Raw genomic sequence first — 26,996 nt, forward strand, 5'->3', positions numbered from 1 at the left:
AACCTCCCGGAAGTGGCTGTGGCGGAGGCTGCGCAGAGGACCTGCGCGGGAGAGTAGCGGCGAGGGCGCTGGTGGAGGCGGGCGAGTCGAGACAGGTCTAGCACTTCTGCCTGTAGCGACCAGGACTTTGCTTTCTGCCTGCTCTGAACTGACTTGCCCGTGCCGGAGTTATCCAAGGAGAAAATCTATTCCGGGTGAGCCCAGGCCGTCCCCAGAATGCGATGGCTGAGGAGCGGACACTAAGGACCGGATTGAGGTGGGGGTCAGGCAGGAAATGCAACCACGATTTTGGCGGTCTTCGTCCCCAAATCGAATCTCCAAAATGTTGAAACCAGCCTCACTTACTAGGACCTTTCACTCTTGAGTGAAGGTTTCTGAGCGCTCTGCTCCATGACCAGGACGGGAAACTGAGGCACAAGGCAGCGGCATCAGCTGCGTGGGAATCTCTTGTTGCCTATGTATCTCAGCTATTCTTTCCACATATCACTTCAGATCAGTCAGAAATGCCCTTCTGCAAATGTCCTGCCCTTCCCCTCCCTCGCTCCCGATGGCAGTTTTTTTTTTCTTCAAATCTCATTGACGTTTACTCGTATACTATCTCAGTCATGACTTCACACACACAACTCTCTCTCCCCTCCTTTCCTCGAAATCTCCTTGTTTACACTACTTACTTTATCTTTGGCCACGGTAGACTGAATGTGGTTGTTTTGAGAAAGCTGTAAATGGCGTAGACTATGTCTGGTTCACTCTTAATTCAGAAACCCTTTCCTAAGAGACAGCTTAGAACTCCCTGAATATGACCTTGATCTGAGCACTTAGCCTCTCTAAGCTGCTTTCCATTCTGTTAAGAAGGAATCTGGATTAGATCAACTCTGAATTAGATCAAGCTCTGAAATTCTTTGTCGTCTCAGGCCATTCTCTAAACACTGGACAGTCACAGTCCCTTGACAAGTTGAGAACAAAGGAATAAGATTATGTTAGAATCTCGTGTACAGTTTACATGCCATTCAAATGGGACTGTTTTAGATAAGTCAAAAGCCATTCTTTTTGACACTTAATTAAATACTCAGCCCTTAGTAGTCACTTCTGAGATGCTCTTAGATACTTCTTGGAGTTAACAAATAAAAAATTTCTACTGAACTTTCTTTTTTGTTTTCTTTAGGTTGGGTTTCAAACCAAGATTCTGGATTCTCCTGGTTACAATAAGGAGCTCTGAATGCTTAGTAGTGAAAATGGCATAATCTACATTCACAGCTCATAACTTGAAGGCATGACAATTAAGGAACACACGTGGACTTGTGGCACGTGGACATGTGTATACAGAGAAAGGAAATCTATAATTCTTAAGAAGTAGGAAGGCCTTCTTCACCAAAATGAATACATTGTGCTCAGTTATCAAGTTTGAAAATCTCCAAGAATTAAAGCGACTGTGTCACTGGGGTCCCATCGTAGCCCTTGGTGTTATAGCAATATGTTCTACAATGGCCATGATTGACTCTGTGCTGTGGTACTGGCCTTTACATACAACTGGAGGAAGCGTGAACTTCATCATGTTGATAAACTGGACCGTTATGATTCTTTATAATTACTTCAATGCCATGTTTGTTGGTCCTGGCTTTGTCCCTCTGGGGTGGAAACCGGTAAGAAAAGGATTTCCTATTTATTTATTTATTTATTTATTTGGTACCGGAGATCGAACTCGGGACCTTGCGCTTGTGAGGCAGGCGCTGGACCCCAGCCCAAGGATTTCCTTTTAACAATGAACTCTCATAATTGTATACACTGTTTAGTTTTTGCCCCCTTTGCCAGCCAATAGTATCGAACATAGCCTATTTTTTGTCATGGTGTAGACTAATTGCATTACTCCAGTCACTGTGCTCAGATAATTTATTTCATATCTGTTCGAAAATATTGATCTAAGTTACCTTCACCCAGAGCAATTTCACTGAATACTTGTCCTGTGTTTAAAAACAGTCGGAGAGGAGAGGAGGAGTTCATGATGACTAGGAGACACCAGCTATCATATCTGGTACAGTCACAATGAAGTTTGGCAGTAGGATTGTTTTCCACATAGTACATCAAAATCCCTCAGAATTCACTGTTGGTTTAAATCATAAGGTTTTTAAATCATTGTAAAAATTGTAGCCTTAGGAAGTATAGTATGAATTTATGGCTTCTTAAAAATTATGCTTATGAATGTCCATATTCATTGCTGAAGAATATCACTTTGTAGCTTGTTAGAAATACAGAATTGTTAACAGAATCTTTAGATGATATTTAGGTGTGTTAAAGTTTGACAAACAGCGTATTCTATGTGCGATGTATTATTTGAAATGGGTACAGAAGAGGGTGAGACACGATTGTATTCTGAAAAACCTTACAACCCAGGAGAGAAACCAGTGCACCTATGCAAATTACTCAACTGTAAAATACAGTGGCCTGTGAAGAGCGCTGTTGAGGTTAAAAGAATGAGCTTCCGGCTGGGGCCCTCTGGGAGGAGTGGGGGTTTGCACAGATTTGGGGGAAGAGAGCCTGGGCCCTGAGAGAACAGTGGGAACTCATTCAGGAACAGTGAACAGCTTTGTCTGGCTAGAAAGGGGATTATGTAGTGCAGATAAGGATGGAACGGAAGTCTCAAATACATGAGAAATTGTTAGAACAAAGGGAGATTGTCAAGCAGAGCGCTGACAGACTTGTGTTAAGGGCAGTGTTAACAATTGGATAAAAGAGAAACTATAGAAAAAGAAACTAGCTAGAAAAGTGTTAAAATGGCCCCAAAGAGGGGAGGTAACAGTGATAATATCAAGGAGAGGACGGGTTTCAGAAAGACTATCAACTCCTGCTCAACTCCCCACTCTTAAGTTGTCCACTGCCTTCTTCTAAGTTGCTCCTGTTCTAGTAAGATTGGGATAAGTAGAACCAACTAATGACATTGGATTGGGTACAGCATGAGGAAGAAAATTAAAAATGACCTCTTAGTCTTTGGGAAAGTGAAGCTGCTCTTACCACAAATTTGTAGTTGAAAAATATTTTAGCTCAAATACAAGGCTTGAAAATGCAAGTTTAGTTTCTATTCTTCTTCTTCCCACATCTCCCATAAAAGAAATTCATTAAAGGAAAGTATTTTCTCATAAAGCTTGGCTCTTTCTACGTTGCGATCGAGGTTCTAATGTATTTTTGTGTATGTTTTGATGAAAGGAAGATTCTCAGGACGGCATGTATCTCCAGTACTGTAAAGCCTGCCAAGCATACAAGGCACCGCGTTCCCATCACTGCAGAAAGTGTAACAGGTATTTGTCTTTGGTGTTCACTGGGGGTTGAGCAACTTGATTGCTGGCCTTTTTGCTGTTTTTGTCATTGTACTTTGTACCACAGCAGTAGAAACTACTTTTATTCTCCGAAAGGTGCCACTTTATCAAAAATTTCATCAAAATCCTGTGTTTATGTAATCTCTAATATAAACTTAAATTATCAATCTAGACAATAAATTTCACACTTTTGCTATAAGTAAAAAGATTTTTCTAGAAAAATAAATGTTCTTTGCCTCTTGCCTTGCAAGAACAGGGTAACAAGTGATACCTTTAGTTTGTTTCCATTTTCTCTTTCAGAATTGTGTTGACTGTCATCTTACGAGCTTTAGAATTGTTCTGGGTCTAAACAATAAAGGATATCAGTTTTTTTTTATTACTGTCTAATAACCCAGATGCCTAATATCACAAGTGTTTTATTATCAGAACCTTAACCTTAACAGAAAGAAAACTGAATCACTAAAAAGTAGGTAAAATAAGCCAGGAGCTGTTATAATGAACAGCTATGTCTACTGATGAATGAAAAATTTAAGTAACCACAGGAGACAACTAAAATTTGATTTTAAGCCAGGAAATATTCCACTAGCAAAAGTAAGGAACAGAAGCAGAAAAAAATTTCTTATTATGCCATATCTTACATACTGGAGTTGGTTTGCTTAAGTTAGAAATTCTCCATCTAAGTGTGCTGGAACAGTAAGAAAGGAAGTTAAAGTGTCTCTCAGGGTCTGTGAGCCCAAGTAGAAAATTAGGAGTAGTTTTGTTGAGTCACTATTGTACTCTGCCTCAGTTCCTGCATTTCTGAATTAGAGGAAAATTGGGAGCCATACTCATTTCTTTACACAATGAACCTCTTGGTGGGCCTCCTGACTGCTTTTGTTCTGTTCTCTGGGGGTTTGTTGGTGTTTGCGACAGGGTCTCTCTCAGTAGTTCAGGCTGGCCTGGAAGCTACTGTGTGGCCCAGGTTGACCCTGAACTCACACTCCTCCTGCCTGAGCCCCCAGAGTATTTGGATACGGGCTTGCGCCACCATGCCCAGCTGCTCGTAACTTCTATAAACAAACTCACTTGTAGCAGACATCTTTTTCTCAGAAGCTGTTATAAAGCCTGCTCTTTCAAGTGCTGTTTATAATTTAAAAGGAGCCACTCACTGTCCATAGATGTTTAAAACCTCGTATTTATCTTTCTGTTCCATGAAGTAAGTATAATTCGCCAGTGACTCATAGACCTACTGGGTTCCTATGTGCTTGATCTTTTAAAGAGCAAGGTATTTAAAGTAGACAAGACTTTCTGCTTCATGTGTCATGTAAATTTTTCTTGTTAGATGTGTGATGAAGATGGACCATCACTGTCCTTGGATCAACAACTGTTGTGGTCACCAAAATCATGCTTCGTTCACACTGTTTCTCCTTTTAGCACCTCTGGGTTGTATCCATGCTGCTTTCATTTTTGTTATGACTATGTACACACAGCTTTATAATCGGGTAAGTAAAAATTTTGTAAAAACATCATTCATGCCAGAATAAGTGGTAGTTATGAAGATTAATTTAAGAGTTTCCTTTTAGAAATGTACTTCCTATGACTTACATGGGGAAACAGTTTTTCTTTACTTTTTTATTAGTTTCTGGTTTTGTTTTTTTTGTACTGGGGATCGAACTTGGGACTTTGTGCTTGCGAGGCAGGCGGCAGAACCACTGAGCTAAATCCCCGGCCCTAGTTTCTTTTTTAAAAAATTTAAATGCAATTTTTAAGATGAGGCAAGATTTCTCTTTCCTTTAAGATGAGGGAAGACATACTGTTACTGACGTTGGTAATTGTTTTAGCACTATATGCATCATTTATTAGATTTCAAGCTTAATAGTTTGGGGAAGAAGAGCAAGAAGAAAAAGACACCAGTGCTTTCTGTTTCTATTGCTCATGTGGCAGATTGTAATTCTTTCATTCATTTCTAAATACAGTGCCCTGGAAGGTGACTCATGGAGCAAGCTTCCACCCTACAATCTGAATAGATCTATCCAGCAATGGTTTGAGTTGATTTATGGACAAGTAGTCATGAGATAAAGTTCAGAGGTTACAAATAGAAATCTCTGCAGAGCCCTGGAAGAAAAATGAGGAGCAGAGAACTCGGTGACTAACTGGAGCGTGCACGTCTCCCACAGAGGGGCAGCCCGCACTTGACTTTGTTTAGCCACTTCATGATATTTGAAATCCTAGCCCACTAATGCTAGCTAGAGCCTCCAGTTTTTCAGAAAAAAATCTGAAACTGAATTTTTACATGAAATTTCCTAATTTTGTAATGCTGGCACCTAACTTCTAAAATTTTAAAACATTGTTCAGGCCAGGCAGTATACATGTTTAGGCCCTGTTTGGTTTGCATTTCACCAGCTCTTGCCAGCTGATGATGGAATATGAAGCAATAAATAGCCAAGTCTCAGGCTATACAGTATTTGTTGCTGGTGAAGAAAACTAGAAATGTAGACTGGCCAGGAGAAGATGAGAGACAGTTACAGCTTAGATTGGTATCTAATGTTTTCATGCATATTATTGAGTTTATGGAGTTGACTAACCTGACTCTGAGAAAATAACAAATATCATGGAAAAATAACCAAGAATGGGGCTGGGAATGTAACTCAGTGGTAGAGCGTTTGCTTAGCATGCGTAAGGTCCTGGGTTTGATCCCTAGCATGGGGGTGAGGGACATAAACAAATAAAAACTAAGAATGATATCCTATACAGCAGCACAAAACCCTAGCCAGTATATTCATTGGAAACAGCTATTTTTGATGTATTTGCTTTGGCTACAGTGTAAAATTGTCACCTTTTTGATCACATTGTTTTAGATGTTACATCAGAGTCTGAACAGATACTGTAACAAGCATTTTAAGTATGTGTTGTCTGTAGCTTTCCTTTGGGTGGAACACAGTGAAGATTGATATGAGCGCAGCCCGGAGAGATCCTCTTCCAGTTGTTCCATTTGGATTAGCTGCATTTGCTGCCACGTTGTTTGCCTTGGGATTAGCTGTAGGAACAACTATAGCTGTTGGGATGTTGTTTTTTATCCAAGTAAGTCTCTCCATTACCTTTGGCTAAAAGCTGTCATGTTATTGGGGCAATTTTGCCAGAATTGCTAGGTAATTGGTTTAATTTGTGAAGTGTTAATCTAGAGTTATATAGATCTTTATAGTTCAGAAAACTCTTCTCACTGTACAGTTTCTCTTGATCTTCACATCAGCCCTAAAAGAAGTTGATAGAACATTACCCTCTTCCCTTCCTTACAGATGGGCAATTGATTCTCAAAAAGGTTCAGAGACTTACCAAGGCCACCCATTCATTTTACTCAGTAAACATAATTATTAATGTCATTTTATAATATATACTTAAAAGTAATCATAATATCATAGCTAAGATTTGTTAATCACTGTTTTAGGCACTTTGCATATCAATACAAATGTTTACTATTTAATGCTTACTCTGTGAGAGAATTACTTTGCTAATTTTTGAGGCTACAATAAGGAAATGAAGAGGTTCCTTAGGGACTTCTTAAGGAACTCATAATTAATAGTAAATGGTTAATTCTGGGTCTTCTATGTACATCTTAGATTTATGTATGAAATGCTTGAGAACACAAGAGGAGGACCTCAAAAAGCAGTTCTTATAATTCATTTTATTCACTTAATTCATTCATTGAAGGCCTAATGTGGGCTATTGAAGGCCCTTGAAATGTGATGAGGACATCTAGTCCAGGGTTGCTTTTGCTATGCCACAGTCTGTGAGGTCATAGCCAGACTTCAAGGAAATCCAGAAAGTATGTAGAATTAGAATTGGTGGGCCTGAGAGCCTTGATATATCACCCTTTTTGAAAGCTTTGTTTTAAAAATAAGCTGATTTTGGTTACAATTTATATTTTCTATTAACCTAGGACCAAATTTTTAAAAAATTTCTTAATGCCTATAATTAAGAATCATATTAACAATAAACTAAGATCCTGAAATGTAAAAACCTATATGAGTTAGAATCATGCATATCTAAGAAAATGTGTAAAAGAATAAAGACTGAATGTATTTAGGCAAGCAGAATATTTACACTGAGTGAAATGAGTCACTGCTACTTGTTATAAATAGATTAATCATAAGTTTAAAGTTAATTAAAAACACTGATAATAGATTTTAATAACAAAAATGTACTTAGGTACCAATTGAATTGATTGTATCCATGTTTTATTAATATTTTGAAACCTTGGTCTGCACATAGTATTTAAAAAATGAATTTTAATTAAAATAAGAGATTCAGATTTGATTATGGGTTGGTATGATCTTTTTCATGGGAAACTACTGTGCAGTAGTTAAGAACAAATACTTTAGGGTCAGAACACAGAGTTACTTACCCTCTGTTATCCTCAGTGTCTTTTATCTATGCTGCCGTGGAGCAATAAAAGCTGTCTCACAGAATCATGATGAGGACAGTCGTAAATAAACTAACATCATATTATTTATTACATTTCACTGTTGCTTAATTTCCAGATGAAAATAATTCTCAGAAATAAAACTTCTATTGAATCCTGGATTGAAGAGAAGGTAAATTTTAATGATTATTTTAATAGACCAGGTTAAGTACCTGGAAGTGAAAAGATGTATGCCAAATAATTTCCTTAGCATGTTATATAGAAGGTGAATATCATTTTATTTCCACCTTAATATAACTCCCACAGAAGTATGTTTCTCACACATCTTGAGTTGCTGAAGAGGTGTAAGTCACACACTAAATCATCTGGCCATTATTTCTCAGACTAGGGGAGAAAACAGCCCATTGGAAAGGTGCCGAAAGTGTTTCAGACATTAGATAAAGCTTTGTCACAGAACTTGCAACCTTCAATCCACACTTCACCCTGTCCATTGTGATTTTAATCATAAATACAGTCTCACTACCCTGTTTCCTGCCTAAAACTTTGCAGAGTCTCACCACCACTGTAATAACAGAGGTTTAGAAATCAAATGCTGGCAGAGGCCAGACACACAACCTGCGTGAGGAAAATCTAGCCAGTATATCAAAGAGCTGCCGTACAAACCTGATTGTTGCTTAAAGGAATATGCCATAATATTGTAAAACCTTCTAATCTTTTTTCCAAGAAAAGTTAGAGATCTTGATTTCATGAGACATCCTTTCAGCTTTTAAATGTTAGCAAGCAATTCAAATTGAAAACAAGGGCCAGGGATTTAGCTCAGTGGCTCCACCACCTGCCTCACATGCGCAAGGACCCAAGTTCGATCCCCGGTACCAAAAAAAAACCCCAAAAAACAAATTGAAAACAAAATAGCTTTGTGAGCCAAGTGAACCATAATGTGGATCTGTAGCACATATTTAGGTCCTGGCAACCAGTTGGTGATCATTAATTTTATAGCAACTGTTCTCAAACTTTTTAGTCTCGGGATCATTTTACATTTTCAAAAATCATTAAGGACACTAAAGAGCTTTGTTTTTTGTATATTACATTTATTGATATTTGCCATATTTTCTGAGAATTTTTAAAGATTTCATTTAAAAATAACCTATTATATGTTAATAAAAGTAATATTTGTACAAAAATTATATTTTCCAAATAAAAAATATAGTGACCTTGTTTTATATTTTTACAAATCTCTTTAATATTCTCACTTAAGGCAGTTGAATTCTCACATCTACTTCTCCATTCTGTCTATTGAAATATGTTGCCTTGGTGGAAGTTTATGAAGAAAATTCAGCCTCATAAGGTAGGCTGAAAAGGGTAGAGCAGTTTAATAGGCCTTTAGATGATAATGGGTATTCTTTGATCCAACGTTAAAACCCAGCAAGGGACATTTCTTGTCAATAAGTTTTTGTACTCTTTTACCTTAAAATTCGTTAGTCTCTTGTGCTCTGTGAGTAGGCCTTTTACCAGCATGTGATTTTTTTTTTTTATATTATCAGGCATTGATCGTTTGGAAGATACTGGTTTACTCCATTATGAAGATTTTCCAAATGTCAGTTTTCAAAAAATACATTCAAGTTCCACGCAGTGATGCACACTTCTATTCTCAGCTGTTTAACAAGAGGATCACAGGTTCATGACCAACCTGGGCAACTTACTGAGAACCTGTCTCAAAATTTAAAAATAAGAAGGGCTAGGGTTATAACTTAGCACTTTCTAGGCCCAGTCTCCAGTACCACCAAAGTTGCTTCCTTTGAAGCGACAGCCTGATTTTGTTCATTTCTGAGAAAATACCCACAGAATGCTGAAATCTGAATAACCTTAGTTTGTTAATCATTCTTTCAAGTAAAAATAGTATTACATTAAAAAAAAAAAAAACTGGGTACATAGCTCACAGCTCAAGAGTATTTTTCTTGAGAAAACCATTCTCCTTTGGCATGCTTTATGTCTACTTCACATTTTGTCATGTAGAATGTTAAAAGTACATCTACTTAGGAGTTGAGATTTAGCTGGGTGTGGTGGCACATGCCTGTAATCCCTGCACCACACCGGGGAGGCTGAGGTGGGAGGATTGCCACAAGTTCAAGGCCACACATAGTGAATTCAAGGCCAGCCTGAACTGCATAGGAAGACCCTGTCTCAAAAACCCAAAACCAAACAAAGAGTTGAGATTTAATAACAATTTTTACTGCCTTATCAACAACATTCTTATATAAAAGTATTGGCTTTTTAAAGCTGCACTTTAAAACTTAGTACCTGCAGGGATTGGTTTTGGATATCCTCTGATAGCAAGACCTGTGGATCCTCAAGTACTTTATATAAAATGGCAAAGTATTTGCATATAATCTAAGCACATCTTCCTATGTACTTTAACTCATCTCTAGGTTACTTATAAAACCCAGAACAGTGAAATGCTGTATAAATAGTTGTTACGTCTACAGTACTGTTTAGGGAATAATGATGAGAAAAATATTCTGTACATATTCAGTGCAGAAGCAGTTTTGTTAGTATTTTTTATCCATGTCTGTGGATATGGTACCTGTGGATGTGGAATTTAAACAATTGGCAATAAATACAATGACTATTAATATAATTTAGTGCCATTGTCATAATTACATCTAACATGTCAACAATTGATTCACTTTTGCAAATGTCAACATGATGAAAGGGCAAATAACATCTTAGTGTAATTATAAAAATAATCTGACCTTACTAAACCTCAAGAAAAGGTCTTGGGGAATAGGAGAGCCTACAAAGCATTTTTGAGAACCTCAGATGCACAGATCTATGTCCCAGCCCCTTAGCTCATACCGAAGACCTTTCGTCACTTCTCCTTACCTCCCTCCCCGGCCTCTTTTCCCGTCCTCCCACCCCACCTCACTTGTGGTTTCTACATCTTACTCTTCCGTACCTTTGCATATGTTTTTCCCTTAGTCTAGAATAATCTTCCCTCTCATGTTGCTGGATTTGTTGTCCCCCAAGATTTAGTTTAGGTGTCATTTCTTACAAGGAACCTGCCCTTGCCTTTCTCTAGACTTGGCTAAGTACTTTTTGTTGCCTTTTCCCTTAGCAATACATAGCTCTGTCACTTTTTAACACAGAGTAGAGAACTTTCATCCTGACCATTTTTTCTCTATAGATAGACTAGACCTATATATTGTCTAATTTAGTCCATTTTTAAGACTCCAAAGCTTTCATTTAAAGAAGAAGAAGAAATTACCTTTTACTATCTGAGGACAAAATTAAACAGTTGAATAAATTCATTTATTTTACACTGGCAATTCTTTTCATAAAGAATAACATCCATAATCATAAATAGCCACAAGAACCTTTTTCCAAAAATACTGTAGCTTGATTATCAAGTATTTCAAAGTACCATTTCTGCTAAGCATAATAAATACATTGGTATTAGAATTATCTTTTCTTTTTTTGATAATAACCAAGACTCTAAAAGGTATCATGCTAAATCTAATAGTTAGGTTAACATTGGCACTTTATTGCTGCGTAAGATATTCAGTTATCCTATTAAAGCTGTGGAAAGTTTATAGAAATTACCAGACACTAAAGTTTTATAAGTTTCAACAGTTTGCGCTTGTCGGAATAAATAATGTATCTGTGTACCACTAGGTGTCAGCAGAACTTAAGAAATTTGAAGCCAGTCTATTTCCTTAAATTAAAGCTAACCATTTAAATTCCTGGAGTATAATTTATGCTACCTAAAAACTTACATATGTGCCTAACCAGGTACATGTAATGCAAACTTCAGTGAGAATTTATGTGTGTGTGATGGTATAAAAAAACTGAAAGATGTCCTGCACCTACCTACTGGCCTTTCAAAAAGGTGTTTTTCATAAAACATTGACCCCTGCTACACCCATCTGGCCATTCCCACAGGTGTCATGCCACCCAGGATAAAACTATTGCATTTTCATGGATCCCATGAAACAGTTCTATTCTGAGTAAAACAGTTCTATACTAAATAAAATCTTACTTTATCCTGAATCAATGTATTATTATTTTTACCTGAATCCCTTTGAGCTGCTAAACAATCAAGAACATAAGAGTATTTTTATATATGGGATGAATTTAGCTAACTCTTTTAGTAAGCATTTTTGAGTGCTTAATCTTAAAGGAAACCCTGTCAAGTATTTTCTGGATGATCACATACCAAGTTTGTGTTGTATCAAATTCTTCCCATATTGTGATAAAGCTGTGTTTTTTCTGCATACTCTAACATTACACCAAGAAGAAAGTGCTTTATGAATGATACAAATTTAAGGAATAAGTGTTCTCAGTAATGTATTACTGAAAGTCACTTTAAAGCGAGGGCATCTGCCATCTTACTTCTTTGCTATCTACAGGCTAAAGATCGAATTCAGTATTACCAACTTGATGAAGTCTTTGTTTTTCCTTATGATATGGAAAGTAGATGGAAGAACTTCAGACAGGTATTTACGTGGTCAGGGGTTCCTGCAGGAGATGGATTGGAGTGGCCAGTAAAAGAAGGCTGTCAGCAGTACAGCTTAACAGTGAGTGTTTGTATTGGAATGGTCTTTCCTTTTTGCCTTACTTTCCACTCCCTAACTTTCCCTCAACTCAGTGTTGTTTTACAGGAACGTCGGCAATATAAATGCTTTCGTCGTTTCAAAGTGAATCTAAGTTAATATTCATGAAGTACTTCTTAATCATGTGTCTTCTGTATTTAACTCTCTCCTAAAATCCCCAGACTTCCTGGGTAAAGTCCTGACTCTTTGACTTAGTTGTATAGAATCTGGCCTAAAACTACCCTCCAGACTTCAGAGTCATATGAACTTCCTTGTACATTCCTGCCACCCAGTTCTGCCTATACTGTTTCTCTGTCTGTCCTTAAGGCCACTCTTTCAGCCCCACTTCTTCCATATAACCCAGCCTACCCACTTCAGACTCGTCTGCACAGGGCTCGGGTGTATACCACTGTCTTGTAGCTCATGAGGTTTCATATTTTTATCCACTTCTTATTCCTTATGTCTTTAACTTAACTTCAAAAGATTGTAAGTGGAGACCATGTAATGATATTTATTTCCCCTAATATATCCATATAGTACTGTGTAATAGTTGCTGGCTAAGGGGGAAAAGTGAGTTAAAAGTTGACTTATTCAAGACTCACTGGTGGTGAGTTTCACAGTTTGTCTACTGTGTTAGAGTCAGTGCATCTCAGCATCTCTGCCTTGGCCACTGCTAGCCTGGAAGCTTCGTGAGGGCAGAGAACACATCTCCCTGGTTTTCAGGCCACAGTGAGTGCTCTTAAGATTCCTCAATGGAGATACCAGAGAGTGAATTCTGAGGAGAAATTTTCACAAAGACCTGTGGCCTTTCAAAGTGTCAACAATACGAAATTCTGGACAATCGGGCATTTATCATGTCACTCGCATAGTAGAAGAGGTTAGGCTGTTTTTCAATATTCAGGCCTTAATTTTTTTTCTTTTATCTTCCAGATAGAACAGTTGAAACAAAAAGCAGATAAAAGAGTCCGAAGTGTAAGTAACTCTTTTATGGCGATATTGCTGATTTCTTTTTTATCAGGCTGTATACATCTGTGTAATTTTTTAAATTGTCTTTGAGTAGAAACCAATGGTTGGCTTTTACTAAATAATATTCCTTAATAAACTTGTTGAAATGCAATGCAGTTTACTTTTGTTTTCATTTAAATAGTTTGTTTGTACTGGAGGGAATGTGGTCCATTTATATTGCCAACATAGAAAAATAGTTATCCTCAATATAGATCGATAAGACAAAAACTATCCATATAGCCGTGCCATTGCATATTGTGCCACTAGCCATCAGTGCTAGTTAAGCTTATTGATTAAAATTAAATACAATTAAAAACTGAGTTCCCTATTTGGACTGGCCACATTGTAAACGCTTAGTAGCTACTTGTGTCCAGCGGCAACATGCTGAATAGCACACGTGTAACTACAGAACCTTTCCATCATTGCAGGCAGTTCTCTTGGACAGAACTGCTCTGGAATTAAATTCTTAGCAACTGTGTGCTTGAAATGAGGCGTAAGGAAGAGCTGTGAATTAGAAATCAGACACGCGAGCTTAAATATTAAGAACCCGAATTGTAAATAAATAGTGAAATAGAACACAAATAGCAGGAAGCAAGAAGATGGATCTTTCTTGAGTCAGATGCACACCAACAGATGGAGGGAGGAAGGAGAGGGAAAGGGTTAGAAAGGGTGAAGATGTGTCGCGTCCATGCACCAGCCCCACACAGGGATTGTGGACATTGTGCTCTGCAAACGTGTACTAATACAAACTAAAAGATCACTTGCCTCCTGCAGGGAAGCAGGCTAGATGGAGAGCAGGGAGGGGAAGGGTTGGCGCTGAGTACTTGGGTCTACCATTAAAAGTTTAAATTCAAACTCAAGAGAATTCAGATATTGTGGGTGAATAATCAGTTTTTCTCCGGATTGCTGATGACAGGTTCGCTATAAAGCAATAGAAGATTACAATGGTGCCTGCTGTCCTTTGAATAGAGGGATCAAAACTTTTTTCACGAGCCCCTGCACTGAAGAACCTCGAATACAGATACGAAAAGGGGAGTTCATTTTAGCCACAAGAGGGCTACGGTAAGTGAGAAAATACTACACTTCTTCTTTAATGACAAAATTAGTGGCCAACCTAAAGACTAAACCTGATCTTTTCAATATTTCAGATACTGGTTATATGGAGACAAAATTCTTGATGATTCCTTTGTAGAAGGTATGGAAATGGAAGGGTATGTTTAAAGTACGAGACTATTAGCAATAATTCCAAATTTTACCTGAGTAACTTGTAAATAATCACAAATGATCAAATGGATTCAGAGAACTGCATAGGAAGGCACCTGCTTAAGCAACAAAAAGAAGCTCATGTCTTTCTCTGTAGTACTTGTACTTATGAGCATTTGAGCTCCTGCTTAACTATATGACAGGCACTGATGTAAGTGCTTCACTTACAGTATTAAAGTCTTAGTGGACCTCTGAGGTAGGTATTAGCATGTACACTTCGTTGGTGAGGGAACCAAAGCACAGCGAGGCTAAGCAGCTTGTCCACAGCCACATACTAAAAACTAGCACCAGGATTCAAACCCAAGCAGACTGACTAGATTCTGTGCACCAAACCCTGGACCTGTACACTTTCCCCTCTGAGTGAGCAGTCCTCTTGTGATTATGAAACTAGTGGATTGAAACTTTCTTGGTCTTTGTCGTTCTTTTTTTAATTTTTAGAATTATTCTCTTTTAAAGTAAAAATTAACCCAAGGTGCTCTTTAAAAAATACTGGGGGTTAACCGTAAATTAACCCCATTGACAGCTTAGGCGATCTTAGTATATATTTTAGAAAAAGTCTAAGAAGGAAACTTCCAGAGGGTGTAGGCAGCTCCTTCCCTGGAAGAGATGTAGTGTGAGGACTAGGGATTTAGCTCAGTGGTTCCGGCGCATGCCTCAAAAGTGCAAGGCCCCGAGTTTGATCCCCGGTACCAAAAAAAAAAAAAAAGAGAGATGTAGTGTGGGGTGATTCAAAACACCTTTTATGAGCATGCACACACAAGTGAATATTCCAGGTGGGTGCTGTCTTGAAACACATTAACCCCCTTCCCAGATGATGGAATTCGGGAACTGTCTGTTTTCTGTCTTGTTCGAAGTATTTTTAAACCATTCTCCCTCCTCAAGCTGTGCTTATTTGAATAGGATATGGAGGGGGCTTATTAATTTAAAATAAGAGCACTTCTTGGTCCCAGTAATGTCACTGTAGTAAATCAAACTATTCCATCTCAATTTAATTTTCTGCCGGGTATTTAGCTCAGTGGTTTCGCCGCCTGCTCAATTTAATTTTCTCTCTCAGGTGTGTCAAGGATAAGAGGATGGTTCCCTAGAAACTGTGTGGAAAAATGTCCTTGTGATACTGAAACAGATCCAACCCCAGAAGGCGAGAAGAAAAACAGATAGCCACTGTTCAAGTGAAATTATTCTTTAATTCTGCTTCATTACTTGAAAATTGTACATATTACTAAAGAATTATGCAACAAGCCTACTCTGGTTAAGATGTTCTTTTCCTCAAAGGTGCCCTAGTGCCATGATTTAAATATTTTTATTACCATTTTGGAATGGAGAAGCCATTCTGTGTATGCCTTTGAATTCCTGCCCCTTTTTATCCCTCTTCTTCCCCTCAAAAGGAAAAATATTTCACCTAAGTAGCTAATTGCATTTCCTCTAGGTTTTTCTTCATGCACTGCACACTATGGACTTCACCTGCAGATATAGTTCCCCCTTTGCCAGGAGCATCTGCATGTGATATTTTGTTTCCTTCTCAGTTGACACTTCTTAAATATTCTAGATACTGTAAGAACTTGTCAGATTCAGTATAAGCTCAAATTTTGTTACTTGTCTTTTAATAATGCAGATTTTGTCAAATCAAATAAAGATCGATGGATGTTCTGTATAAATCATAGTTTTTACTTAACGCATTTTTATTTTGTTGACTTTTTATTCTATCTTACATCCTTACCCAAAAACTGCCCTACTACCTTGTGGAAAATAGGCATCCTGAATCAAGACCCTTTTAAGACACAAGATAGTCACCTCAATATATGAGCCCTATTAATGGCATATTGCAGTCACAGCATTCTAGGAGTCTTTAAACCTAGTGGTCTCAAATTGCTTATATACACTTGAATTTATCAAAAGTGGAAACTTTCAAATGGTGGGATCCACACTGGTAGAGTTGGCTGCTCAGAGTCGAGCTTGTCTACATATATATAAGTAAAATTACAGAAGGAAGAATGCCTGTTTCTCTGAACTATACTAAACTGGTCCACTGTTCCTAATTTTTTACCCCCCGGTACCGGGATCGAACTCAGGACCTTGCACTTGCCAGGCAGGCATGGCACCACTGAGCTACATCCCCAGCCTTGGTCCACTATTCCTTACTTCCTTCCAAGACAGGGAACTTTGTGTATTGGCCGCCGGTCTTGTAACAGTTGAGAATAAGCAAAGGGCACTTGGAGATTCAGCAGTGAATGAAGAATGAGACAGGCTTCTGCCTCCTTGCATTGGAGACAGGAGGTAGACAGACAGTGTGTCATATGGAGCCATGTACAGTGAAGAAGGTGGGATGTGCGTGAGTTGGCATTTAGAGCAACTGAGGGAACGAGTCCTGTGCCTTTCGGGGTATCTGCATTTTTAGGTGGGGGGAAGCAAGAACACGAAGCTGGGATATGCCTGGCATGACTGAGGGATAAGGCAGCAGTGAGGGTTGGCTGGAGTGAGTTGGAGGAAATGGAGAGGAACTCAAAAGAGTGAGAGGAAGCCGATCACAGAGAACCCTATGCATTCTTGCCTTTTGTTTCCAACGCATGCAGAGACATTTCAGCTTTTCTAGGCTCAAGGTCCAGAGAGACCAACCTAGAACATTCTTCTTAACTCCAGTTTGAAGCCTGAAAGACTAGTCAAGGTTAGAGTACAACAAGGTGGTAAAGGGAAAACAAGTTAGTGCTCAGCATTTGGCTTGACTGGTGTTTATTGCAGCTATGGGATAAGCAGGACTGATCCTCTCAGTTTCCTTTGCTTCAATAATTACGAAACTCGGTTGCATATTACACTCATCTTTTTAACAATTCCCATACCCGACTACCTCAGGCCAGTTAGCTCAGAGTCCCTTGGCACAGCACCTGGGCATTAGTATCTTTATAGACTTCCAGTTAATTCTAGTGTGTGGGCAAATTTGAGAATCACTAGTTACCTTGATGTGGAAGTGATCCTTAAATTTAAGACTGATTCTCGTCATGGTCTGTGAGGCAACAAACACCACAATATCTGCAACAATTTATTTTAAAGATTGTACATTTACAAGTAGAAGCAACATGTATTTATGATCTGGTGGTAATGTACAGCAGTAGCTGGAGTCTGGGTGAAAAAGTTGGTTACTTCACAGAAGATAAGGTATGGACAGCATGTTTGCCCATAAATCTTTGTTCCCAGTGCAGGAAGGTTTTATTCAGTGCTTGCTTCATCTACTGGAAAAGTTACTGGATGTGTTTCGACTCCCCTGCAGCTTCCAGCTCAGCAGCAGACTAAAGAGCAGATTCGGTTACCACCACTCCAGGTAACACTTAGACAGCATTCATTTTTGGACATGTCCTAGGCCCAGCTTCTGATACTCCCAAGTCAGAAATCTAACTAGGGAATATAGGATTTGCTTGGTATAATCATTTTCCCCTTATATACATAAATTATGGTGTATACAGAAGTACATAGAAGACATTTGCCTCACACATCTGAGTGATAGGTTAAAACTCAAAATTCTCAGTTTTATGAAGTAACTAGAAAAACGTGAACTGAAAACAGCTTTTCAGAACTTAAAGATCTCTTGATTTGAACATTAAGAGGTTTAGGCAAGCTAGGTTTTACTATAAAATAAGGAAAATAACAATGGATTTCTTAGTGGGTTCACCATCACTGTTTTAGACCCTAGAACTAGGGATCCCAAATAAAAATGGCTTTAAGTTGGAGATGGTAAGGAAGGAATACAGAACAAAACTGGGACTTTGAAGAAAGCTATGTGGATCAAAGTAGCCCCCTGAAGTTTTTTCATCAGCAACATTTAATTTAGGAAGAACAGGATTTATTTATTTCAGGGCTCTCCTTTGGCACTATAAGTCTTTCAGTATTGAAAAACAAAAGCCTGGGTTTGATAACTCTGTAAGCAAAACAACAGATAGGAGGGATGGTGAGATAAATGGAAGAATAGGTTTTAATCCAGATTCTCACAAGGCAGCCCATAGTGGGCAAGCAGGCCAAGATCCCCATCAGCCATAAGTACCTCAGCCTACTCCTGGATACTCTCATACAGGCTGTCAATTTGGGTCTGGAAGCATTTGGTGAGATGTCCTCGTTTTGCTTTCAGTGTTGGTGTCAAGAGTCCATTTTCAATGGAAAATGGTTCTGGATGAACAAAAATGTTTTTGACCTAGAAGGTGAGATGAACACATGCATACATGTTTATTAGTGATTTGAACTTTTCTGCACGGTCCTCTGAGCACTCTGAAGAATTTCAAAGACTTATTTCACCTTATAGAAGTGACACAGTGGAGGGTAAAGACAGTAAACTTGCCCATTCTCACGCTTATAATTTGGGAAAGAAATGAATAGGGAGAATGGATAATGAACAGCAAGAAGGGACAGTATGTCTAACTACAAATGGTTCCTACCACTTGTGATTAAGGGTACAAAATCTAAAATCAATTCTTTGAAAATTATCTATTTAAACTCCTTTAGGAATGGAAACTTTAAATAAAACTTTCTAGTATGACAAGTAACCAGGATAACATCAACAATACAAACCTGTTCAAAGGATTTAAGGCCATTTTCTTTCCCAATTTTCTGCAAGTCTTCTAAAATGGCTTCTTTTACGATCTGAGATATAAAACATCCTTTAAAATATGGCCATTTGTAAAAGACGCCAAATGAAAGGCTAAGTGTGAGCCAACAAAAAATGTCTACGAAAGATGACTGGGATAAAAGCAGGATATAAAAGAATGCACAATCACCTTATGTGCCTAATATCAATCGAATAAAAAGCAAGAAAATGCAAATTTAAATATTAATAGGGATTTTCTCTGACATTTTTATTCTCTTGTTTTCCAGTTCTCTTTTGTTTCCTACAAGGACCATATTACCATAAAAAAGTTTTGTTTTGTTCTTAAACTCATATTTCACAGGCTAATAAAACTGTTCAGTTTTCTTGGGCTGTAGTTACATGTCACAGACACAGGAAGATTTTGCTCCTCCAGAGAGGAGGCTCTGGGACCCCAGGGAGCCCTACCTGGCAAGGCCTCCTCCCTCATGATGGGCCAGTGGGTGTGCTTTAGGTTTGCTAACCCAGACTTACTTTGGATTGGCATAGTTCTGCAAGAGACCCCTTAATCCCAAGCTTGGCTGCAAATGAAGGAAGCACATCTGGGTCAGGAACCACCACTCCTACTAAGGACGACTGTAGAAAGGACACAAGAGGTGGAAGGGCATGAGAGGACCAATGTAGGAATGTCACCCAGTACAGAAAACTAGCGAGATTATCACTCTATCACTCCCAAGCTTCAAGTGTAGTAACTAGTGTCCTACCCAAAGCTCCATGAAACTCCCATTGTCCCACTCAACATCGTTACAAAGATGTTCTCTCCACTCGGAATCTTCAGAGGTGGCAGTCTTAAGTGTCAAGAACCTTTGACCTGTCCTCGTCAACATTCTTACCCACAACCTCCCACCAAAAAAAAAAAAAGCCAAGTTTACATCTAGTATGTATTCAACAACTTGTTGTGCCAGGGGAATTCCTAGAGTCAAAACTAAGAGCAAAGTGGGTTGTGATATGGGATAAAAGCTACCTTTTAGCAGAGTGTTTTAACCATTCTATTGAATTGTTTACAAAGTCCATTAGCGCTTCAAAAACATTTTTTTGTTAATAGCTTTATTTCTTTAGTCTTATGAGCTGGATCTTCTCATCCTGAACCCACCTGTCCAAATTCCCTGTCGCTATAGGAACTAGCATGGCCTGCACCTGAAAATGGCTATGGTTAACAACATAATACCTGTAATCTCTCCCCATGAATAAAAATTTGTGACACTGGACCACTACTGCTGTAGATGTTTTCGATCTTCTCTGGAGCAATATATTCTCCTTGTGCCAGCTTGAAAATGTTCTTTTTCCGGTCAATGATCTTCAGAGTCCCATTCTGTATGAGACAAATAAAAGAATCAGTACTTTTGAACTCTAGGAGTGGTGTCATTTTGTAGTTTAGGAAAGTCACAGATATTATCTTGCTTTAAAGTTGATTTCTTCTTCCTGTACACCAATAATGAACTCACTGAGAAAGAAATTAGGCAAATAATACTATTCAAAATAACACCCCCAAAAATCAAATACTTAGGAATTAGCCTAAACAAGGAAGAGAAAGACATCGACAACAAAACCACAGTGTTCTGAAAAAGTGGGTTGAAGAAGACATCAGAAAATAGAAAGATACTCTGTTCCTGTGTAGGTAGAATGATTATCAAAATGGCCATATTTCCATAACTGATACACAGATTTAACACAATCCCAATCAAAATACCAGTAGCACTCCTCACAGAACTTGAGAAAAAACCTAAAATTCATATGGAAACAAAAGAGACCCAGAATAGTGAAAGCAATCCTGGGAGATAAGAACAAAGCAGGAGGACTCACAATCCTTGACTTGCAGTTATGTTACAAAGCCACTGTGATTAAAACAGCACAGCACTGGCACAGAAACAGACACAAGGATCAGTGAAATAGAGGATGCAGAAACAACCCAGGTATGTTCAGCTGTTGATCTTTGACAGAGGGGCCAAAAATATATGCTGGAGGAAAGACAGCCTCTTTAACAAACGGTCCTGGGAAAACTGGCTATCCACATGCAGAAGATTGAGTCTAGACCGGTATCTCTCACCAGGTACAAAACTAAAATAAAAATGAATAAAAAAATCTAAATGCTAAAATAGAAACAATCTTCTAGAAGATAAAAATAGGTAAAACTCTTGGCATAGGTGTAGGCAAGGACTTTCTGAACAGAATCCCAGTATCACAAGAAATAACAAGAATCAACAAATGGGATCATATCTTCTGCACATCAAAGGAAACAACCAACAGAGTGAAGAGATAACTTATAGAAAGGGAAAAAACTTTTTCGAGTCATTCCTCAGAGGACTAATATCTTGAATATATAAAGAACTAATAAAAATTAGATGCACCTAAAATCAAAGACCCAACCAAAACATGGGCAACTGAAATGCAGAGATACTTATCAGAAGAAGTACAAATGGCCAATTAATACATGAAGAAATTTCAACATCTCTGGCTGTTAGAGAAATGCAAATTAAAACACTGAGAGTCCAACTTACTCCAGAAAGAATGGCTATCACTAAGACATCAAATAACAAATGCTAGAGAGGCTGCAGTGGAAAGGGAACACTTACTTCTACATTGTTGATGGGAAGGTAAACTGGTACAACCATTACAGAAATCAGTTTTGAGATTCCTCAAAACACTAAAAACAGAAATTCCATTTGACTGAGCTATTCTCCTAGGTAGCTTCCAGAAATAGTTAAAAACATCATATTATAGTAATATGTGAATACCCACGTTCATAGCAGCACAACTCATGATAGCTAAATAGCTTGGAAGTGGCTGTATCTCCAACAGATAAATGAATAAAGTGTGATATTTATGCACAGTGGAGTACTACTCTGCCATAAGGAAGGATAAACTTGGTCATTCTTAGGAACATGGATGCACTTGAGACCATAACATTAAATAAAATAAATCAGACACACAAGTTTAAATATTAAGTGATTTCACTTATATGAGAAACCTCAAATTTAAATAAAGAGCAAAATAAAAGATAGATAATAGTAAATAGGAAGAAAGATCTTTTCCAAAAGAGAAGGGGATCAGGAGACAGTGGAGGGGAAGGGAGGGAAATGAAGAGGATGAAAAAAGGACTGGAATGTGTTATGTACACATAGCAACTCCTCATGAAGAGTGTGATCATTACATGTTACAAATGTCCTAACAAAAAAATAAACTTCCCATCTGAAATTTGAAAAAATAACGTCAATTTCTCAAGAGACTTTGGAGAATCTTTTTCTTTCTTGGCTTTGGGGAAAGGGGAAGCAGCTGCTAGCAAGAGTCTGTTTTATACTGTATGTCTCTGGAAAATCTCAGAAAAGTCTCTGGGACCTGCTCGGGGTTATCCAAATAGTTGCCTCAGTCAAGAAAGAAATTTTGCAGCTTTCCATTTCCAGTAAGTTAATTTCCAATTGCTCCTTCTGCAGAACTCTCTGGAATAGGGAAAGAGTTTTTTCCTAAAACCATTGGATTAGTTAGCTCTTCCCCTCCTTGATTCCACGCTGTTTCCCTCCAGATAGACCCAGGAGCAGGCTGAAACAGCGCCACTGCACTAATTAGGCAAGTCAGTAACTGGGCTTGTTAGGACAGGAGCGGGCTGGGGTAAGCTCTCTGACCAGTCACCAGAGGTCATTTGCAACTTTGTTTTTCTGGCCTTAATTTCTCTGAGGAGCTTATGTTCTTAGGGATTTGAATTGTAGAAGCAGGACAAGTGGCAAATGCAATCCACATGAGCACATTAGAAGTAGGGCAATAGATTGAATCAACCCTGGAACCATCAAGGCTGACTCATGAGTTCAGCCTAACATTATTTGAAGGTGATTAATAAGGAGTGGCCTTTTATAACCTCAGTAAGGGGCCATATCTATTGCCTACATCCTCAGCTTATGAGAGCAGGGACACTTATTAAACAGAAACATATGTTAGCAAGATACAATAAGACCAAAATCGATGAACAGTGGTGTCATTAGGACCATGTTCCTGAAGGTCTCATTGTCAAGAATTCTTTGAATCGCCCTTAAAGACCTAGTTACATTCCCACTCACCTAGCACGTAGTAGAAGAACAACCCCTCCCTTTTTGGTGGTACTGGCATTGAATACATGGCCAACACATTGAACTGTATCCCCAGCACTGTCTTCTTTTTTTTTATTATTCAATAAGTTTACTGGTACATTTTAGGCATACAATATGATGACATTCGTCATTGGGATCTTGTACCTTTACATGATATATCTTGGTTCTTATTTTCCCCCCCTTCCCCTGGCCTCCCTTCACCCCCTCTGCCCTTCCCTATTTACAAAGACTTTGTTTCCACCTTTTCCTTTTCTCATATTAATTCCTTTCCCTTCTTTCCTTTCCCCCGCCCCTGCCACTTCCCTTTCCCCTTGGGACCGTTTCTTCCTTCACATCATCTATCACACATTTTATCCCTATTTACACTCTCAGTTTCTCACACCCCAGCACTGTCTTCTTTAGTTGTTTTTCAGACAGCGTCTCACTAAGTTGCCCAGCCTCACCTCAAACTTCTAATCCCCCCCCCCCCCGTCAGCCTGAGTAGCTGAGGTTACAGCTGTGCACCACCCTCCCCCATCCCTCAGAGAGAACTACCCAGAAAGGAGACCCTTCAGAAAGAAATCCCCTGCGGAGGCTTGAAGGCTTCCCCACTACTGTACTATCATTTCCTCTCTTCCTAAGAAAAAGGATGGCATCGACAGCAACCATTGCTAATTGTTTATCAGCAAGCAAAGCCATAAAAAGCCCTGGGTCCACTATGGTGAGAGGCTGTAAAGGCCAGTGAGAGGTAAACATTGGCCTCTGCAAACATTTGGTTTAGAAATCCTACTTCCTTGTTTGATGTCTCTTCATGGATTTGATGAAAAAAACCATCTCTTTAAAACTCACAAAGGTGAAAGTGGTGGGTGCATGCAACTATCAGATCTCAATTTTTGCCTCAAGAAAAGTAAAAAGAAAAGAAAAGGGAGGAAAAAAAAGAATGGACTTCTATTCCTCACTCCCTTTGCCCAGAGAAATCAGCGATTTTCCCCCTGGCCGTGAATAAATCTACCCCACTACAAGGGATCGAGCCAATTCCAAGGTTCAGGACGATGTGACCTTTCAAAGAACCCCACCTTTCATTTGGGCCTGAAAACAGGGCCCATACTATTGCCTCCTGCTGACTTTGCACTTGGGAATGAACAAGAAAAGAAGAAAACCCTTTAACTGGTCTACATCTTGTCTTCTACAACATTGTAGTCAAAGTAGCAAAAGCACTCTGGCTGTGGGGAAGACAGCCTCCAGCTTTGACAGCTCCGGGTCATACATTAAGCTACTTTTCAGGGTTTCACATTTTGGTCTGTGGAAGAGCTGTAACTAGAACACAGATCTCCCATTCCCTAGTCAACTTTCTTTCAGATGCTGTGCCCTTCTTTTTACAGGAGGAGAAGCCACACACCATGTAGAATAAAGATTTATTCCCCTCCAGGTGCCTCTATTGATTAAGCTACTTGCATTTCTGCTTCTCTTGCCATAGGCAAATTGCACTCCCCCGTCCAGCAGCACAGACTTCTAAGAGTTATGCAGAAATACTCACTGGGAGCCAGCGACCGATGTCTCCAGTGTGAAGCCAGCCATCTTTGTCCAGAACCTCCTGTGTCTTCTCGGGTCTTTGAGATACCCTCGGAACACATTGAGGCCCTTGATACAGATCTGTGTACCAGAAAGAAAAAGGTAGAGACAATGGCAAAGCTGCTTCTCCCAGAAAGGGCACTTTATGAGGCACCTGCTTCACTGTATTCATCCAGTGGATTCCATCACCTCATGGAGAATACTGTATTTTAGTTCCATTATAGGGGACAAGAAAGTGAAGCTCAGAAATACCTTGCCAGACATCTCAAGTCAAACCCAAGCCTCCTTACAATTATGTGTTTTTCTCATCTAAGCCCCCAGCCCCAACATGATTATCTGACCTACCCACCTCTCCTTCATTATTCGCTGAAAAGTAGTTCATGTCAGGTACATCTTCCAACTTCACATAATTGCAACACATAGGAGGTCCAACGTGACCTAGAATATACCATACTGAATCAGATGGGAAACCACAAAACTTCTGAGACATTTATGGATCTAAGAAAATAGGACTGAAAAATCACCTAGTACCAATGCTGGATAGTCAAGACAGGCAACTGTGGACCCCAAACTTGACACTTGACATTTGTTACATTGATCTACAGAACTGAGATTATCTAAACTCAGTGCTAGTCCAGTTGGAACACTTCTCCCAGCCCCTGTACCCACTGTCCCACAGAGGAAGGACCTACCTGAGGTCCAGTCCCCAGGTAATGTAACGGTACAGCCACCTGTGCATTCTGTTTGACCATAAGCTTCAAATACCTGGGAAACCAAAGAAGAGCTTTGAGATGTGCTCAAAGTCAAGTGTGAGCTGGTCAGGCCCTATGGCCAGAAGAGCAAGGCCTCTCAGGATTGGAGGATACTTAGTTTCTTAAAACCTTAAATTCATGCCCCAGCTTCTAAGTCTTTACAGCTGAGGGTTTACTCAAAAAACAAGGATTCATCAAAAGAGCAAAGTACAGAAGCCTATAAGAAAAGTATGGCATTTGGAGTGGTTGACAAAGTGCAAGTTAGCAAGTGATGTGCAACCCAGTGCAACTGTACCCAAACCTGGGCAATGGAACATTGCTGAATGACTAAAGAAATGGAGCAACATTTTTAAAGGAAAATAACTCTAGCTGTGGTAAAGAGCAAATGTCGGCAAACTTTCTGCACAGGGTAAGATAGTAAATATTTTCAGCTTTATGGTCTGTGTCTCAACAACTTAACTCTGGCAGGATAGCGGCCAAACAGCCATAGACTGTGTGTAAATGACTGAATATGGTTGGGCTCCAATACAATTTCATTTACAAGGGTATGCAGCAGACTAGGCTTGGCCTGTGCTGCAGTTTAGTAACCCTGGCATGGAAGATAGTCTGGACTGGGGAGTGCTGGTGACAGGAAGCAAGCTGATAGGCTGCTCATTGTAAGTGTGGCTGTGACAGGCAGGGTTGGTAGAGGGAGAAGGGCTTACAGAACACTTTTCTAGGAGTGAGGTGAGAGAGCAGGACTTTCTAATCTACTGCTCTTAGGGACTGAAGGAAAGTATTAAGAATGACTGAGAAGACGATAGTTTGAGAACCTAGAGGACTTCTAGGTATCAGTTCAGAATCTATTTTGATTGTGGTTATATGGATAGGGACATTCTTTGTGAGCATAAGCCTGTGTCTGTTTTCTATTTTGTTTATACTGTGCATGGTTGGCTGGAAAGGCAAATTAGCAGTCCATTTCGTGGGAAGAGGATGACATAATATCCATGCCCAGGCTCCATACCCATTCCAGATAGAGAGTAGAGGTAGAAATAGAAAAAAATGGAAAACCATAAGTTTATCAGAAAATGTGGGTGAAAACAGTCTTATGAAATACTGGGATTAAAGAGTCCTATCTAAGCAATTAAAAAACCACAAAGAGAAAGCCTTAACCAATTTGACTACCTAAACATTTGAAACTTATGTAGCATCATACAAGGAAAAAATATGAGGCTAAGAAAAGTACTTTCAGTACAACAGAGATTAATTTATTATGATATGAAGAATTCTTAGAAAGCAATATGAAAGAGAATCAAATCACCCTTTGTCCATTTTTCTTAAGGAAGTAATAGAGTAATTCATGAAAGACACACAAATGTCAATAAGCAATAGTGTTAAAGAAAACTCTGTAATACAGTTTTTCATTTAGAGGTAACCAGTTGACTTAGGC

The 26,996-nt window shown here is 38.9% G+C and overlaps 2 protein-coding genes across 4 annotated transcripts in view; one reads left to right on the forward strand and one right to left on the reverse strand.

Moving 5' to 3' along the window:
- The first annotated feature begins 30 nt into the window (after window positions 1-30).
- On the forward strand, window positions 31-16,219 carry Zdhhc6 (zDHHC palmitoyltransferase 6). 3 transcript variants are annotated; one of them, XM_004838932.4, is made up of 11 exons: window positions 31-194; window positions 1,163-1,640; window positions 3,199-3,290; window positions 4,630-4,789; window positions 6,207-6,368; window positions 7,826-7,879; window positions 12,111-12,278; window positions 13,224-13,265; window positions 14,215-14,360; window positions 14,447-14,493; window positions 15,616-16,219. In XM_004838932.4, the coding sequence occupies exons 2-11, from the start codon at window positions 1,374-1,376 to the stop codon at window positions 15,717-15,719; spliced, it is 1,242 nt and encodes a 413-aa protein (XP_004838989.1). In that variant the 5' UTR covers window positions 31-194; window positions 1,163-1,373; the 3' UTR covers window positions 15,720-16,219. The 3 variants fall into 3 exon arrangements, with proteins under 3 accessions (XP_004838989.1, XP_004838990.1, XP_021109099.1); XM_004838933.4 differs by having other exon boundaries at window positions 48-256; XM_021253440.2 differs by lacking the exon at window positions 31-194 and having other exon boundaries at window positions 1,396-1,640; window positions 4,722-4,789; window positions 15,616-16,218.
- A 1,363-nt stretch (window positions 16,220-17,582) lies between these two features.
- Acsl5 (acyl-CoA synthetase long chain family member 5) overlaps window positions 17,583-26,996 on the reverse strand; it is a 53,041-nt gene continuing 43,627 nt past the window's right edge. The window contains 8 exon segments of the mRNA XM_021253436.2: window positions 17,583-18,738; window positions 19,113-19,184; window positions 19,660-19,761; window positions 20,354-20,497; window positions 24,781-24,851; window positions 24,854-24,896; window positions 25,165-25,253; window positions 25,508-25,580. Of these exon segments, the coding sequence (XP_021109095.2) occupies window positions 18,598-18,738; window positions 19,113-19,184; window positions 19,660-19,761; window positions 20,354-20,497; window positions 24,781-24,851; window positions 24,854-24,896; window positions 25,165-25,253; window positions 25,508-25,580 (735 nt within the window). The 3' untranslated portion in view covers window positions 17,583-18,597.

The sequence above is a fragment of the Heterocephalus glaber genome, unplaced genomic scaffold (genome assembly GCF_053883595.1).
Source record: "Heterocephalus glaber isolate CG9 unplaced genomic scaffold, H.glaber_assembly_v1.0 deba00001497, whole genome shotgun sequence".
Lineage (NCBI taxonomy): Eukaryota > Metazoa > Chordata > Mammalia > Rodentia > Bathyergidae > Heterocephalus > Heterocephalus glaber.